Raw genomic sequence first — 16,040 nt, forward strand, 5'->3', positions numbered from 1 at the left:
TCTGCAGTAGGAAAAAACAGGACAGTGTGCACTGAGGCTCTAAAACATGCTCCTGGCTCATACATCAGGATGATTGACAAGCCAGGAGTCTGCACAGATTCCTGCTACTCCTGCCCTCACTTCCTGTTTTTGGACTCATCATAGAGACACACAGACAATAGCTGCAGGGACAGAATTTTTTCACCCAAAAATCTACAACATTTTTTATCAATGTATATTACAAATATACATATAATGGTATTATCTACATTATATAAAACGTTTTTGTTGACGACAGGTACATTTTAACATATGCCATATATGACGTCTATATTTATCCCTGTGCAGTTTCATGAGACAGTATTAGACTAATGTATACTCTAGTTGCCTTTTCCCAAACCATCAAAGCTATTATAGGCACTAACCAACCTGTTACTAGGAGATGCTCCCTTGGTGCACTTCCCTTGTTGCAATTTAACCTTACAGAACATAAAGTATGTGGTTTTCATGACAATTCTTCCAAACTAAGATAAATAATTAGACAATGGGCAAGTAAAATGGATGTTTGCACGTATTTGTACATTCATTTTGACTATTGCATGTAAACTGTAAGTTATTGGATGGATCTTTCCAAAATACTGTACTTACCTCCATAGCCCCTGTAGACATCAAAGACATCCCTTTTTGACATCATCCTGTGTGCCAGAACAATGAGCCACTGAGACTGGGTTAAAGGGGTACTCCACTGCCCCAGTGTTTGGAACATTTTGTGCGGGCTGCGGGAGTAGTTACAGCTTCCATGCCCCTCCCATAGACTTGCATTGACAGGGTGTGACGTGACATCACGAGGGGCGTTGCCGTGATGTCACGACCCCTGCAGCCTGCACCCAGCGTTCGTAACAAAAAGAATATACTTAAGTCCAGAATTCGAATTTCCGAGGCGGAATTGTCCAAAGTGGAAATTCAGCAGTGTGCACAGTGCTGCAGAATTCCATTGAAAACAGTGGGAGGCTGCTGCACCTGAATTTCTGAGTGGAATTTGTCTGCTCGGAAATTTCAAAATTCCATTGGTCACAGCCTAACAAGCAGAGTCTCTGGAGGAGTCATATGAATAGCCAATTGTAAAAATACATTTCCTCTGTAGCCATTGCAGTGGAAATAAATGGTTGATGACAACATCCCTTGGCAATCTGATGATGTTGTGGGTCTCATTTTTTAGGTAATGCCTGTTGCTCACTTCTTTCCAGACTTTTCTTCACACCGGGAAAAAGTTCAGTTCAGTAGTTTTTTTTATCTTAATTTATCAAAGTGGCATGGTGGCACCCACCCTGGAAACTCTGAATGGTACATTTTACCTCATATTTTAAAGTAAATGTGCCCACTCAATAGAAACTTTCTTGGCAGGGCTGACACTAATAACAACAGTACATGGACCCCTTGTTTTCTTCCAGAAAATTTACTGTATAATCAGTGTGTCAATCCCCTATAAATTGTGAGACATGGACAATAATACGTTATCTAATAGAAAATAGGGAGCACTCATATTTTTTTTTTTTATCAAAGTGTGATCTAACATTTAACTTCAAAGTGTACCTGTAAAGTTATGGAACAAAATATTATAGTGGAGCACTGTGCACAAAAATTATTTTTCTAAATTATGTTGATTTTCAAATTAGTGCCTAAATTTACTTAGGAAGCGGCTCTAGTCAATGTTCCCTTCTACTCATAACTGCACATTAAGGAACAGAGCCTCCTGAACCCATAGTCAGCACCCTACTCATTGGGGGACATTTATCAATGTTTGCTTATGTATTCCTTTTTTTTTAGTTATTTTTTTCTTACAATTTTTTGGCTTATGTGCGACTTATTTATCAACTGGTTTCAGCCTGTTGATAAATTTTTTTTCACGTAAGCAATTATAATTTTTTCTTTTTTTGCTTTGGTAGTGGCTTTTTCTGCTCCATGTCTGAGCTGGAGTAGATTTTGTAGTTTTTTTTTCATGCGATGCGACTTTTTTGTGACTCTCGCACTTGATAAATCTCTGACCACTACAAGTCAAAAATCACTTTTTGCTTTCTTAAGCAAGTCGCTGATCATTCGAGCGCTCTGCTTTTTGCATAGAGCGCATGCGCCGACTGAGACACTAGAACGTGGAGGCACAGAACATGCATATGTAAATTGAGCCAGTGGGGCCCCACTTCCTGTGCGTGATTCTGGGAATAATAAAGAGGATCTTATAGGGGACATATCTCTGGACCTACAGAATGGATTTTGGTAAGTGACCCATCATTCGTTCACCCACACTATAACCCAGTGTATTGGGTTTAGTGTAGGTGAACAGGCTGACAGTTTTCCTTTAAACTGGATCTTGCACTGGCTATGGGTGTGATGGAGATGGAACAGGAGATTCTTCCTTTATTCAGCTAATGTGGAGGTCGGAGGTTGTGCAGACATAATCTAAGCATGAAAATGAATATCTTTATTAAAAATATAATTATTTTTATACACAAAAACCTTCTCTCCATTTCATGACATCCCATGGAAGTGGCTCCACTGGTAATATAATAGTATAATGTGTTAACCTGAAGGCACGCTTACTGTGCAGAGAGTTCACCGTTCCCACAAGTCCAGTACTGTACTTATTAGACAGGGCTGTAATCACACTACGATGTTTTCTTCACTTTACAGGACCGCTGGTGGACAAGAAGTCTGTCTGGCAGGAAGGTGCGTCCACAAATATCACATGGAACCAGTTGGCTCTGGGCACTCTGCCAAGCAGCCTCATTTAAAGCAACAAGATCATAGGAACCTTTTGCTGGAAAAAAGAAAAGACTGAATATCACTTTTCATTTTGGTTAAGCAAAGTAGGAAAACATTTTCAGGAAATACCTGTAGACATAGCATTAGCTAAAACCCAGTCATTTTTATTGTACAAGATGTTCTGGTTATTGTCTCATGAGTGCACTGACTAAAGTTATACTCAGGTCATCATGTCTGACCGAACATTACACCGGAATTAGCTATGCCTTGTTTACTGGATTAAAAACTTTCCATCCATGTTCGTTATGCATTCTGGGAGCAAAGAATTACATTTTATTATTTGACCAATAATTCAAAGATAAAATGTGCACAATAAGTTGAGTAAATGTTTAAATCCATTACTTCTGTTGAGCTGAACATTAATTCGACATAAAGCGGATCTGTTTTATTTAAGGGTTATTCCAAAGTTCAGATGAAAAAATCGAGGGCAGGCTTCAGGGTATTATAAGGCAGTGGTATTATACTAATCCTACATCAAGAGCTGCCCATGTGCCTAGTAGCTTACTCTTCCCATTATGCATTCATGTAGGCAGCAGAAAAGGCATAAAAATGGAACTTTATAAAAGATAAAGTTCAATGTTTATGCCTTTTCTGCTGCCTACACTACTACCGGACCAGATGATACCTGGGATCGGGGTAACCAAGCTGAAGGACCCCACTCTATTCTACATGCGCATTTAGATGTTGTGTTCTGAGCGCAACACCACAGGGTGAGTGTTATAATCAGTATCTCTACACCTGTGCCTAACATACTTCATCAGGGATGCTTTCGTGGTTTTTTTTCTCTCTTTTTCTGTCCATCATGCATTCATGATATCTACTTCAGGTTGTTCCCCTCCTGTATTTCCCTGACTGCTATAGAGCCAGTCTGTGCAGTATTGCACAGTTTATATTGTGTTCCCTCACTGTTGAGCCCCTCACATTAGTTCCTACCAGATGTGATGTGCTCTTTTTATAGACAAACAGGTCACCTTGCTATAACTCCTTGTGCTGACACTGAGCATGTGCGACCAGCAGCTAAAGCTGAGCTACAGGTTGTAACCCTAGGTAACAAGTTGTAAATATCATTTTTGGGCCGGATAATGATAAGGGTTCTTGTGGAAAATTACTATAAAGATTTAATTGCTATAAACTGAGAATTTTTCATTTGTATCATTTACTTTACAAGAAAGCAAAGTATACTGGGAGTTTCCCAATCTCACGTTCACTTGGCTATTAGATGCATAGGCAAGGTAATGTGTGCGTTCATGAGGAGAGTTCTACTCCTCCTCTCCTTGCCTCCCAATCCTCCTCCTTTACATTGATTTACAGCAGACACATAAGAGCTGTCAGTCAATGGTGATGGGTGGGGGAAGATGGAGAGATTAGGAAATACCTATAACATAAGTCTCCTATACACTTTCTTAGCACTTATAAATCTTATGGCACAATATAAAAACGTATGGTACTGGTGGTATGTACATAACACAGAGCACATATATAGCACAATACATGTATAACACAAGGATGATGTGGCAAAGAGCTGTTAATGCCTCAACTGCAGTGATTGTCAGATGTATATTATAGTTGGCTTTCTGCTGTAATAGCTGGGATTGAAGAGTCTGATCACAGCTGTTTAACCCCACAGATATCACTCTGATATTGTGGAGTGCCAATGGGCTGTAATGGCAGCCAATGGCCTAATAAAAGGTCACAATATTAGTCTTTTATGCCCTGCCAGAGGCTGGACCGAATAGGCTCCTTGTTTAAAGGGAACCAATCAGCATATCTTAGCATATACAATATAACGCTTGGGGCGGGGCCACGTCCACATCGAACGGAGCTGGTAAGTGTAGGTCCAGCCCAGGGGGACTTTATAACCCAATGGCCCACATTTATCATTGTAGTGTAAGTGAAGCATTTTTTTTACACCTTTTTTTTGTGTGCTGGTAATGTGTAGGAGCACCAAATTTATTAAATGGTAAAAAGAGCATATAATACATTTTGTGCAGGTCCCATTTTCTGAAATTTCTCTTTTCACATAAACCAAAAAGCTTCACCATGTCTGGGCTGGTGTAGTTTTAGAGACTTTTCAGCGGCTTTGCGCCTTTTTTGCTCCTTTTCACAAAAAGGTGCAGTTGATAAAACCCATCCATATCATGTGTATTGCCAAAATCAGTGGATTTCAACTCAAAATCAGCAGAAATGTGTAAACAAAAAGGGGCAAAAAAAGGCACAAAAAACCCTACTTGCTCCTTTTTTGCCTCTTTTTTAGACACAAAAAACAATGATAAATGTGGGCCAATATCTTCACCATCCCTGGGGGCACAAACGTCCCCTGGGGATGGTGAGGATAATGATTTTAGCATATATAACACATTGCCAAGCATTATATATGCTAAAATATGCTGATTGGTTCCTTTAACTCCTTGGGGACGGAGCCCATTATAACCCTAGGGAAGGGAGCATTTTTTGCAATTCTGACCACTGTCACTTTAAGCATTAATAACTCTGGGATGCTTTTACCTTTCATTCTGATTCTGAGATAGTTTTTTCGTGACATATTCTACTTCATGTTAGTAGTAAATTTTTGTCGATACTTGCATCATTTCTTGGTGAAAAATTCCAAAATTTGATGAAAAAATTGAAAATTTTGCATTTTTTGAACTTTGAAGCTCTCTGCTTGTAAGGAAAACAGACATTCCAAATAAATTATATATTGATTCACAAATACAATATGTCTACTTAACGTTTGCATCATAAAGTTGACATGTTTTTACTTTTGGAAGACATCAGAGGGCTTCAAAGTTCAGCAGCAATTTTCCAATTTTTCACAAAATGTTCTAAATCTGAACTTTTCAGGGACCAGTTCAGTTTTGAAGTGGATTTGAAGGGCCTTCATATTAGACATACCCCATAAATTACCCCATTATAAAAACGGCACCCCTCAAAGTATTCAAAATGACATTCAGAAAGTTTGCTAACCCTTTAGGTGTTTCACAGGAATAGCAGCAAAGTGAAGGAGAAAATTCAAAATCTTCATTTTTTACACTCGCATGTTCTTGTAGACCCAGTTTTTGAATTTTCACAAGGGGTAATAGGAGAAAAAGCCCCCCAAAATTTGTAACTCAATTTCTCTCGAGTAAGGAAATACCTCATATGTGTATGTCAAGTGTTCGGCGGGCGCAGTAGAGGGCTCAGAAGGGAAGGAGCAACAATGGGATTTTGGAGAGTGAGTTTTTCTGAAAAAATTTTTGGGGGGTCGTGTCAAATTTAGGAAGCACCTATGTGCCAGAACAGCAAAAAAAAAAAAACACGGCACACTATTTTGGAAATTACACCCCTCAAGGCACGTAACAAGGGGTCCAGTGAGTCTTAACACCCCACAGTTGTTTGACGACTTTTCGTTAAAATCGGATATGTAAATGAAAAAAAAAAATTTCACAAAAGTGCAGTTTTTTCCCCCAAATTCACCATTTTTACAAAGGGTAATGGGAGAAAACGCCCCCCAAAATTTGTTACCCCATCTCTTCTGAGTATGGAAATACCCCATGTTAGGGCATAAAATGCTCTGCGGGCAAACTACAATGCTCCGAAGAGAAGGAGTCACATTTGGCTTTAGGAAAGCAAATTTTGCTGAAATGGTTTTTGGGGGGCATGTGGTATTTAGGAAGCCACTATGTTGCCAGAACAGCACAAAATACCCACATGGCATACTATTTTGGAAACTACACCCCTCAAGGAACGTAACAAGGGGTACAGTGAGCCTTAACACCCCACAGGTGTTACCCAAAACTTTTCATTTTCACAAGGAGTAATAGGAGAAAATGCCCCACAAAATTTGTAACCCCATTTCTCTCAAGAAAGGAAATACCTCATATGTGTATGTAAAGTGCTCTGTGGGTGCACTAGAGGGCTCAGAAGGAAAGGAGCAACATTGGGCTTTTGGAGAGCAAATTTTGTTGAAATGGTTTTTGGGGGCATGTCACATTTAGGAAGCCCCCATGATGCCAGAACAGTAAAAAAAAACAAAAAAAAATAAAAACACATGGCATACTATTTTGGAAACTATACCCCTCATAGAACTTAAAGGGGTATTCCAGGCAAAACCTTTTTTTTATATATATATCAACTGGCTCTGGAAAATTAAACAGATTTGTAAATTACTTCTATTAAAAATGTTTAATCCTTCCAATAGTTATTAGCTTCTCAAGTTTTCTGTCTAACTGCTCAATGATGATGTCACGTCCCGGGAGCTGTGCATGATGGGAGAATATCCCCATAGGAACTGCACAGCTGCACCCGGGACGTGAGTCATCAGAGAGCAGTTAGACAGAAAACAACAACTCAACTTCAGAAGCTAATAACTATTGGAAGTATTAAGATTTTTTAATAGAAGTAATTTACAAATCTGTTTAACTTTCCGGAGCCAGTTGATATATATAAAAAAAGTTTTGCCCTGGAATACCCCATTAATAATGGGTGCAGTGAGCATTTATACCCCACTGGCATTTGACAGATCTTTGGAACAGTGGGCTGTGCAAATGAAAAATTACATTTTTCATTTTTACGGACGACTGTTCAAAAAATCTGTCAAACACCTGTGGGGCGTAAATGCTCACTGTACCCCTTGTTACATTCCATGAGGGGTGTAGTTTTCAAAATGGGGTCACATGTGGAGGGGGTCCACTGTTCTGGCACCCTGGGGGCTTTGTAAACACACATAGCCTTCAATTCCAGCCTAATTCTCTCTCAAAAAGCCCAATGGCGCCCCTTCTCTTCTGAGCATTGTAGTTCGCCCGCAGAGCACTTTACTTCCACATATGGGGTATTTATATACTCAGAAGAAATGGGGTTACAAAGTTTGGGGGGCTTTTTTCCTATTTCCCCTTGCGACAATGAAATATTTGGGGTAACGCCAGCATTTCAGGGAAAAAAAACAGATTTTTAATTTTCATGTCCAACTTTAACAAAAATTTGTCAAAGACCTGAAGGGTGTTAAGGCTCACTTTACCCCTTGTTACATTCCGTGAGGGGTGTAGTTTCCAAATGGGGTCACATGTGGGTGTTTTTTTTTTTCATTCATGTCAGGACCGCTGTAACGATCAGCAACCCCAGTGCAAATCACCAATTTAGGCCTCAAATGTACATGGCGCTCTCTCACTGAGCCATGTAGTTCGTCCGCAGAGCATTTTACGTACACATATGGGGTATTTCTGTACTCAGAAGAAATTGTGTTACAAATTTTGGGGGTCATTTTCTCCTTTTACCTCTAGTGAATATGAAAAGTATTGTGCAACACCAGCATGTTAGTGTAAAAATGTTTTCTTTTTTTTACACTAACATGCTGGTGTAGCCCCCAACTTTACCTTTTCATAAGGGGTAAAAGGAGAAAAATCGCCCCAAAATTTGTAGTGCAATTTCTCCCGAGTACGGAATACCCCATATGTGGCCCTAAACTGTTGCCTTGAAATACGACAGGGCTCTGAAGTGAGAGAGCACCATGCGCATTTGAGGCCTAAATAAGGAATTTGCAATAGGGGCGGACCTGGTTACCTACAGTAAAACCCTACAGCAGTGTTTCCCAAACAGGGTGCCTCCAGCTGTTGCAAGACTCCCAGCCTGCCAGGACAGTCTATGGCTGTCGGGCAATACTGGGAGATGTGATTTTGCAACAGCTGGAGGCTCCCTTTAGGAAACACTGCCGTATTTGACTTTTTTTAATTTTTATTTGGGGGGGGACGTGTAAGGGGGTGCATTCTGAGAGTTGTAGTTTTGCAACAGCTGGAGGCGCACGGGTTGGAATCACTGAGTTAGGAAAAAGACTCTAGCACAGTGTTTCCCAACCAGTGTGCCTACAGCTGTTGCAGAACTACAATTCCCAGCACGGCCAGACAGTCAAGTATGCTGGGCGTGTAGTTCTGCAATATCTGGCCCTTCAGATGTTTCAGAACTACAACTCCCAGCATGCCTGGACAGTCTGGGCATGCTAGGAGTTGTAGTTATGCAACAACTGGGGAAGAACAGTTTGGAGACCGCTAAGTAGTGGTCTCCAAACTGTAGCCCTCCAGATGTTGCAAAACTACAACTCCAAGCATGCCCAGACTGTCCAGGCATGCTGGGAGTTGTAGTTCTGCAACATATGAAGGGCCAGATATTGCAGAACTACATGCCCAGCATCCCTGACTGTCTGGCCATGCTGGGAATTGTAGTTTTGCAACATCTGGAGGGCTACAGTTTGGAGACCACCTTATAGTGGTCTCCAAACTGTGCCACTTCAGATGTTGCAAAACTACAACTCCCAGCATGCCCAGACAGCATTTGGCTGTGTGGGCATGCTGGGAGTTGTAGTTTTGCAGCTTTTAGAAGGCCGCAGAGAAGATCACTTACCGGGATCTTCACTGCAGCCTTCTCCGCCACACTTTCCGGCCGCCGCTCCTCCTGCTGCCGCCGCTCCTCCGTGGTGCCGACTCCGCTGCCTCCGCCGGTCCAGGTAAGTCGGACCATGTTCCCCCGCTCCCGCCCGTGTTCCCCCGCTCTGTACCGATTTCCGATCGGTGGCTAGAGTGGGGGAAATTACCTCTAACCCCCAGGCCCCATCCTGCCAGTGGTGGTCAGCCTGACTGACCAATGGCAGAGGATAGGAGGGGGTGGCAACACTGCCACCTCGCTCCTATGCTTTAGGATGGTCGGAGCTCCGATCATTCTTATTTTCTGGGCGATTGGGTCACAAGTAACCCGAATGGCCCGTATCGCGGGCAAATCGCTGATTTGAAATGACCAGCGATTTGCCGTGATTGCCGACATGGGGGGGGTCTCAGGACCCCCTAGGCATTGCCACGGGATGCCTGCTGATAGATATCCTTAAGTGACGGGACGCGAGGGCGTATGCATACGCCCTCCGTCCCCAAGGAGTTAAAGGGGTTATCCAGGAAAAAACTTTTTTTTTTTTTTTTATATATCAACTGGCTCCAGAAAGGTAAACAGATTTGTAAATTACTGCTATTAAAACATCTTAATCCTTTCAGTACTTATGAGCTGCTGAAGTTGTTCTTTTCTGTCGAAGTGCTCTCTGATGACACCTGTCTCGGGAACTGTCCAGAGTAGAAGCAAATTCCCATAGCAAACCTCTTCTACTCTGTGCAGTTCCCGAGATATGCAGAGATGTCAGCAGAGAGCACTGTTGCCAGACAGAGAAGAACAACTCAACTGGTATAAAATAAACATAGTACCAGCATAGGTTACATTTTAGGTGGAGGCGCAATGGTGCCCCAAGCGCTACAATGTTAGCCCTGTCTGTATAGGCTGTGTTTATACTAAATCTTTTAGACAGTTTGTCTCTTATTGCCTGGATCTATTCCTGGCATGGTAGACAATGAAATGCTTTTTTGCTCAATTTGAAATTATTTTTCATTTTTTGAAGTAAGGCGCGGGGTAGACGTTCTTTCATTTTAAGCAGGGTCTCACATTTTTTACATATTACAATGTCTCTGTAGTTGGCACAGTAACTACATCTGTTCTGCCCAGTTTTAATGTGATTCATATTCCACAGCTTATGTTGAAACAACAAGCAATGGTCACAGGATCTGTTAGAAACATATTTTTTTTTATTTTGAATGCAATATTTTGCCAAAATCATTTATGTGTTTTTCAAATTTTACTGTGTTAGAACATGTGATTTTGGAGGCAGGACCCCCTTACTTAAAGATGAGTCATATATACACTATATAGTGTTGTGTTTATGTAAAAACAAAACAAAACCGATATTTGGCAATCGTTCCAATTACCGTATTTTTCGCCGTATAAGACGCACTTTTTCTTCCCCAAAACTGGGGGGGAAAAGTCGGTGCGTCTTATACGGCGAATACACCCCTATCGCGGCGGTCCCTGCGGCCATCAACGGCCGGGACCCGCGGCTAATACAGGACATCACCGATCGCAGTGATGCCCTGTATTAACCCTTCAGACGCGGCGATCAAAGCTGACCGCCGCGTCTGAAGCGAAAGTGACACTAACCCGGCTGTTCAGTCTGGCTGTTTGGGACCGCCGCGATTTCACCGCGGCGGTCCCGAACAACCCGACTGAATAGCCGGGTTAATGCTTACAGGACACCGGGAGGGACCTTACCTGCCTCCTCGGTGTCTTCTCCGTTCAGGGATCCACTGTATGGCCGGCGCTCTCCTTCCTCGTCATCACGTCGTCGCGTACGTGCGTCGGCGTGCGTAACGACGTGATGGCGGCGACGGAGAGCGAGGATACCCGGCCGGCAGCAGAGACGTTCCGGAGCGACGGGGACACGGCGACAGCGATGGAGCGACATCCAGGGCAGCGGTGACGGGAGTGGCGGGGACACGTGAGTATTACCTCCTATGCAGTGGTCTTCAATCTGCGGACCTCGAGATGTTGCAAAACTACAACTCCCAGCATGCCCGGACAGCCAACGGCTGTCCGGGCATGCTGGGAGTTGTAGTTTTGCAATATCTGGAGGTCCGCAGGTTGAAGACCACTATTGGGTTCAAAATCTTAATTTTTTTAGATTTTGCCCCTAAAAATTGGGTGCGTCTTATACGCCGGTGCGTCCTATAGGGCGAAAAATACGGTACTCCTTTTCGCAGCATTGTTTCTATGATACAGTAAAACTCAGCATAGAAGTGAATTACTGCATCAACCTAACCTGTAATGTGTAGAAGTATTCCATTTTTCTGGGATATATTATCTAATTAAAGCCCTGTGGTGTCTTTATTATCTATATCATCCAACGTCTCCACAGACATAAAACCTTTCTTAAAGGGATATTGCGGCCAAATACATCTTAACCCCTAAGATGTCTGATCTGATGCTGCTGGGACCCCCCGCGATCTCCGAGCAACACCCCCATTCTATGCAGGGCTGCATCTTCAGACTCAGAAACCTCTTTGTTTCTGGGACTGGAGACATGACGCCATGCCCCCTCCATTCATGCCCCCTCCCATAGACATAAATCGAGGGGGCGTGGCATGACATCATGTCTCCAGTCCCAGAAACAAAGAGGTTTCCAAGACAGGAGACGCAGCCCCGCATAGAATGCGGATGCTGCACGGAGATCGCAAGGTGTCCCAGCGGCAGACCCCGCGATCAGACATCCTTTGGATAGGGGATAAGATGTATTTTGCCGGAATACCCCTTTAAAAAATTCTTAATACCCTGCTCAAATGTTCTGGTTCTTTACTAATCTAAACTTCTCCTCATATTCTGTGATTCCTCTATGAACATGTGAAATGATTATATTCTCGCTCTGGGCATTTTCTTACATACTTAAATATAGGAGAAGTATATTATAGGGACATGTCTGCTAAACTATAGTAGATGCTGAGGCCACAGGAAGGTACTCAAGATCCATACAAGGTCCTCAAGTTACTGTGATACCATAGGTTCCATTAGGAGTACTACTTCTTCCAATCATCCCTGCACTACTACTCTCATCCTCCCAGTGAGCACCACATTGGTTATCAGTCACACATTGCATTGTGAATGTGCTTGTTCTGAGTCACAGAACTGTAGCTTTAAAGTGTGCCAGTCATTAGCAAAAACTTTTTATATAATATATAGAAAATAACATTGTATGTATATTTGTAATATACATTGGTAAAAAAATGTGTATAACATGTGTATATTTATCCCTGCAGCTACTTCCTGTGTGTTTCTTGGAGTAGACAAAATACAGGAAGTGTGGGTGGGCAAGCAAAAACTTTTCATATAATGTAGATAATACCATTAGATGTATATTTGTAATATATATAGGTTAAAATGTGTATATATTTTTTTGCGAAAAAAATCCTGTCTCTGCAGCTATCGCCTATGTGTCTTTATGAGGAGACCAAATACAGGAGACAGAAGTGTTTTCACTGAAAGTGGGTGAAGGGGGTGTGGTTGTCACTTGTGCCGAATATATGACAATTTACACGTGCTAGCAGGTGTAAATTGTAGTTTAATTCTATGCGAGAGCCGAGCTGGCATTGATTTCTAAAGCTTCCGCACTGCGTGCGCCTCCTGATAACTACAGTGTGATCGCACATTGGCAGGGGTTTCCTTTTCACCAGTGTGTGACATTCCCTCCATTATCTCTGTCCTTTTGTTTATTTCTTATGTTCTCTTATTAAAAGTAAATCATTGGGCCTTTAATCGCTTAAAAAGATTTACTTGTTATTTGTTTTTAAGTTAGTATTGTTATATATATATAGTTTTATTTAAACTTTTCATATATTTAGAATGAATCATTAAAGAATGAGAGATCTCACTGTGGTTATTCCAACTATGAACTTTTGTAAAAGTTGTTTTCCAGGAGAACACGAATGTAACTACACTGCAATTGTTATTGATGTGGGGCAGAATAATAATTAATGGATAAAAAAAATCTCATCAAATTCTTGTTTTGTTTATATTTAATGAATTTCTGAGCAAAATGTAATTCCTGTCCTCTCTATTATTACTTTAAGGCAGTGTTTCCCAACCTTTTTTGGGTCGGGGCACACCTCGGAAATTCTTTTTTCCGCGGGGCACCCCTACCGAGGTTGACGAGCAAGAAAACAAATTCCTATGCACACTGCATATATCTTATCTTGCATATATCTTATTTCCCCCCACATTAGGTTGGCAGTATAGTTACCCCCACATTAGGTTGGCAGTATAGTTACCCCGACATTAGGTTGTAGTTCCCCAACATTAGGTTGTAGTTCCCCCACATTAGGTCCAGTATAGTTCCCCCACATTAGGCCCAGTATAGTCCCCCCACATTAGGTCCAGTATAGTCCCCCCACATTAGGTGCAGTATAGTTACACCCACATTAGGTTGTAGTTCCCCAACATTAGGTTGTAGTTCTCCCACATTAGGTCTAGTATAGTTCCCCTGCATTAAGCCCAGTATAGTCCCCCCCCATTAGGTCCAGTATAGTACCCCCACAATAGGTGCAGTATAGTTACCCCCACATTAGGTTGTATTTCCCCAACATTAGGTTGTAGTTCCACCACATTAGGTCCAGTATAGTCCCCCCACATTAGGTCCAGTATAGTTCCCTCACATTAGGTGCAGTATAGTCCCCCCACATTAGGTGCAGTATAGTTCCCCCACAGACATACAGCCTTCAGCCATACAGTGTATTACTGAAGGCTGTATGCCTGTGTACTGCCCCACTTCGGTGTTCCGAGCACCACTCCTCCGGTCTGGCTATAGCAGTAGGTCCCGGGACCGGAGGAGCGGTGCTCAGAACACTGAAGGAGACGCACCGCTGATAACACTTACCAAGTTGACATTGCGCGTCCTCCTCACTGCTCCGGTCCTCCGCAAATGTTGCTATGGGCGCACGCATGGCGCGTCCTTCCGTTTTTAAAGTAGACGCGGGGCCGCAGGGACTTAATAGAGGCATCCCTGTGTCCCGAAAACAACTTTTGGGACAAAGAGATGTCCCGCAGCAAAAACACCCGGCGGGTGTTTTTCCCACAGCACCCCTTACACTATGCCACGGCACACTAGTGTGCCGCGGCACAGTGGTTGAAAAACACTGCTTTAAGGCAATTTATTATTGTTTGACCAATATGCCATAAGGGTAGTCTAATCTTCTGTGCAATTCTTATTCTAGAGCTCCGTAAAAACACAGCATTTTAGAGTAGGGCCCATCAATAGCTGCCATAAAATATATATCGTAGTCAAAAAACGTATAACACATCTGTGTATTGTTTTAACTAATCTAGATAATATTGCCTGAACTTAAACTAATGGAAGTAATGTGAATGTACACATTTCACTGCTGGTAACTACATGTAAATTTGAGGATATTGTTTCACACTGACTTCCCTCTGCAGTAGACAACTAATCTGCTGGCATATTTAATTCTGCCCTGTTATACCTCCAATCTGTCTGACTTCTGGCTTCTTTGGTTCCGGTCTTTGTAAATTCTTTGGCAATCTGTCATTTTCTAGATGCCATTTCTTCAAGCACTGAGGTTCATGGATGCTGATAGATTTTGATCCAAACTCTCGACCACAAATGTAGCATATAACTGTTGGGGGTGGCTTTACAACTGGTGGCTGTCGAAAAAAGTGAATACAAATGGCATATAATGTTAATTAATATATTTTACATTATTTATATAGTGGAACAATGTTCTGAAGCGTTATGAGTAGAATGTTATTACTCACATCAGTCACTGTCCCTAGTGGGGCTCACAATCTAATTTCACTATGTCCCTATAAGTACAGAAACCCTAAAATACCAAATCCAAGTGTTTTATCATATCATATTTAAACTACAAAGTATAAGGTTGCAAGACAACAGGAAACATTGTATGTAGGAGTGGTTTTCTCTATAACAGGCAAGCAATATTTGGCAGAACATAAAATGAGGGAGAGGGATTTGGTGTGGCTGTTCATTATTATTATCATCAGTAGTGTAACCCCTTCCTTGCTGTGTTGTGCTGTTTCTGTCCTTTCTGCTCACACAGATCCTTACAAATCCAGTGCATCAATATCCCCCTTTTCCTCTTACATGACATCTATCGTAGAGTACTGTGTAAATCCTCCTCTATCACTGTGAAACCTTGTTTAATTCAATGCACTTTCATCAGCACTATGTCATAGCATTGCACAGAGGAGTAGGTGCTGTGGTTTGCTGTAAGTCCCTATGTGAGTACTGCTGGCAAACATTCCAGATCTAGTCCTATACCCTAAAATGAAGAGAATAAGAAATAGCTGTGCACCATGGAGCAGGCTCTTGTGAGCTCAGTGTGAGCAGTAATATTAGCACTGACGGGATAATGTAACCAAACAAAAATGTTTTTATGAATCTTTTCAAGGTACAGGTATGCTTCAAAGTGTAAGTGTCAATTAAACATTTTGTAAATGTAAATTAGTTAGTTCCAGCGATCTAAAACCACTTTATTATATACTTTATTGACCTTTTCTTCCTTCAATATGTTATTACCTTTTAAGAAACAAACCATCGGCACCCCCTTCATTCAATGTCTGTAGCAAGGTTAGCAGCTCTCTTTGTGGTGACCTCTTCCCAGCTTGCTGCATGCTCCAGTTCAACACTTGATGCGCAATGTGCTTAAAAAAAAAAGGCAACCCTGTGCATGAAATGTTAAACTGGAGCATGCAGTAAGCCGGGAAAAGGTCACCACACTGCTACTGGTCCCACTCAGGCCTGGTGCAAGGATTTCTGCCACCATAGGCGAAAGCTAATTATACCATCCCTAGACCCCGCCCAATGGCTTGTCCCAATGTATGGA

At 42.0% G+C, this 16,040-nt stretch overlaps 1 protein-coding gene across 2 annotated transcripts in view; it reads right to left on the reverse strand.

Annotated features, from left to right (window-relative positions):
- Nucleotides 1-2,492: 2,492 nt before the first annotated feature.
- Nucleotides 2,493-16,040, reverse strand: part of ZNF475 (zinc finger protein 475) — a 48,857-nt gene continuing 35,309 nt past the window's right edge. For both annotated transcript variants that reach the window (XM_056537351.1, XM_056537352.1), the window contains 2 exons: nucleotides 14,661-14,841; nucleotides 2,493-2,794 (listed from right to left, as the gene is read on the reverse strand). In XM_056537351.1, the coding sequence (XP_056393326.1) occupies nucleotides 2,643-2,794; nucleotides 14,661-14,841 (333 nt within the window). In that variant the 3' untranslated portion in view covers nucleotides 2,493-2,642. The remainder of the gene's footprint in view (nucleotides 2,795-14,660; nucleotides 14,842-16,040) is intronic.

The sequence above is a fragment of the Hyla sarda genome, chromosome 1 (genome assembly GCF_029499605.1).
Source record: "Hyla sarda isolate aHylSar1 chromosome 1, aHylSar1.hap1, whole genome shotgun sequence".
Taxonomy (NCBI): domain Eukaryota; kingdom Metazoa; phylum Chordata; class Amphibia; order Anura; family Hylidae; genus Hyla; species Hyla sarda.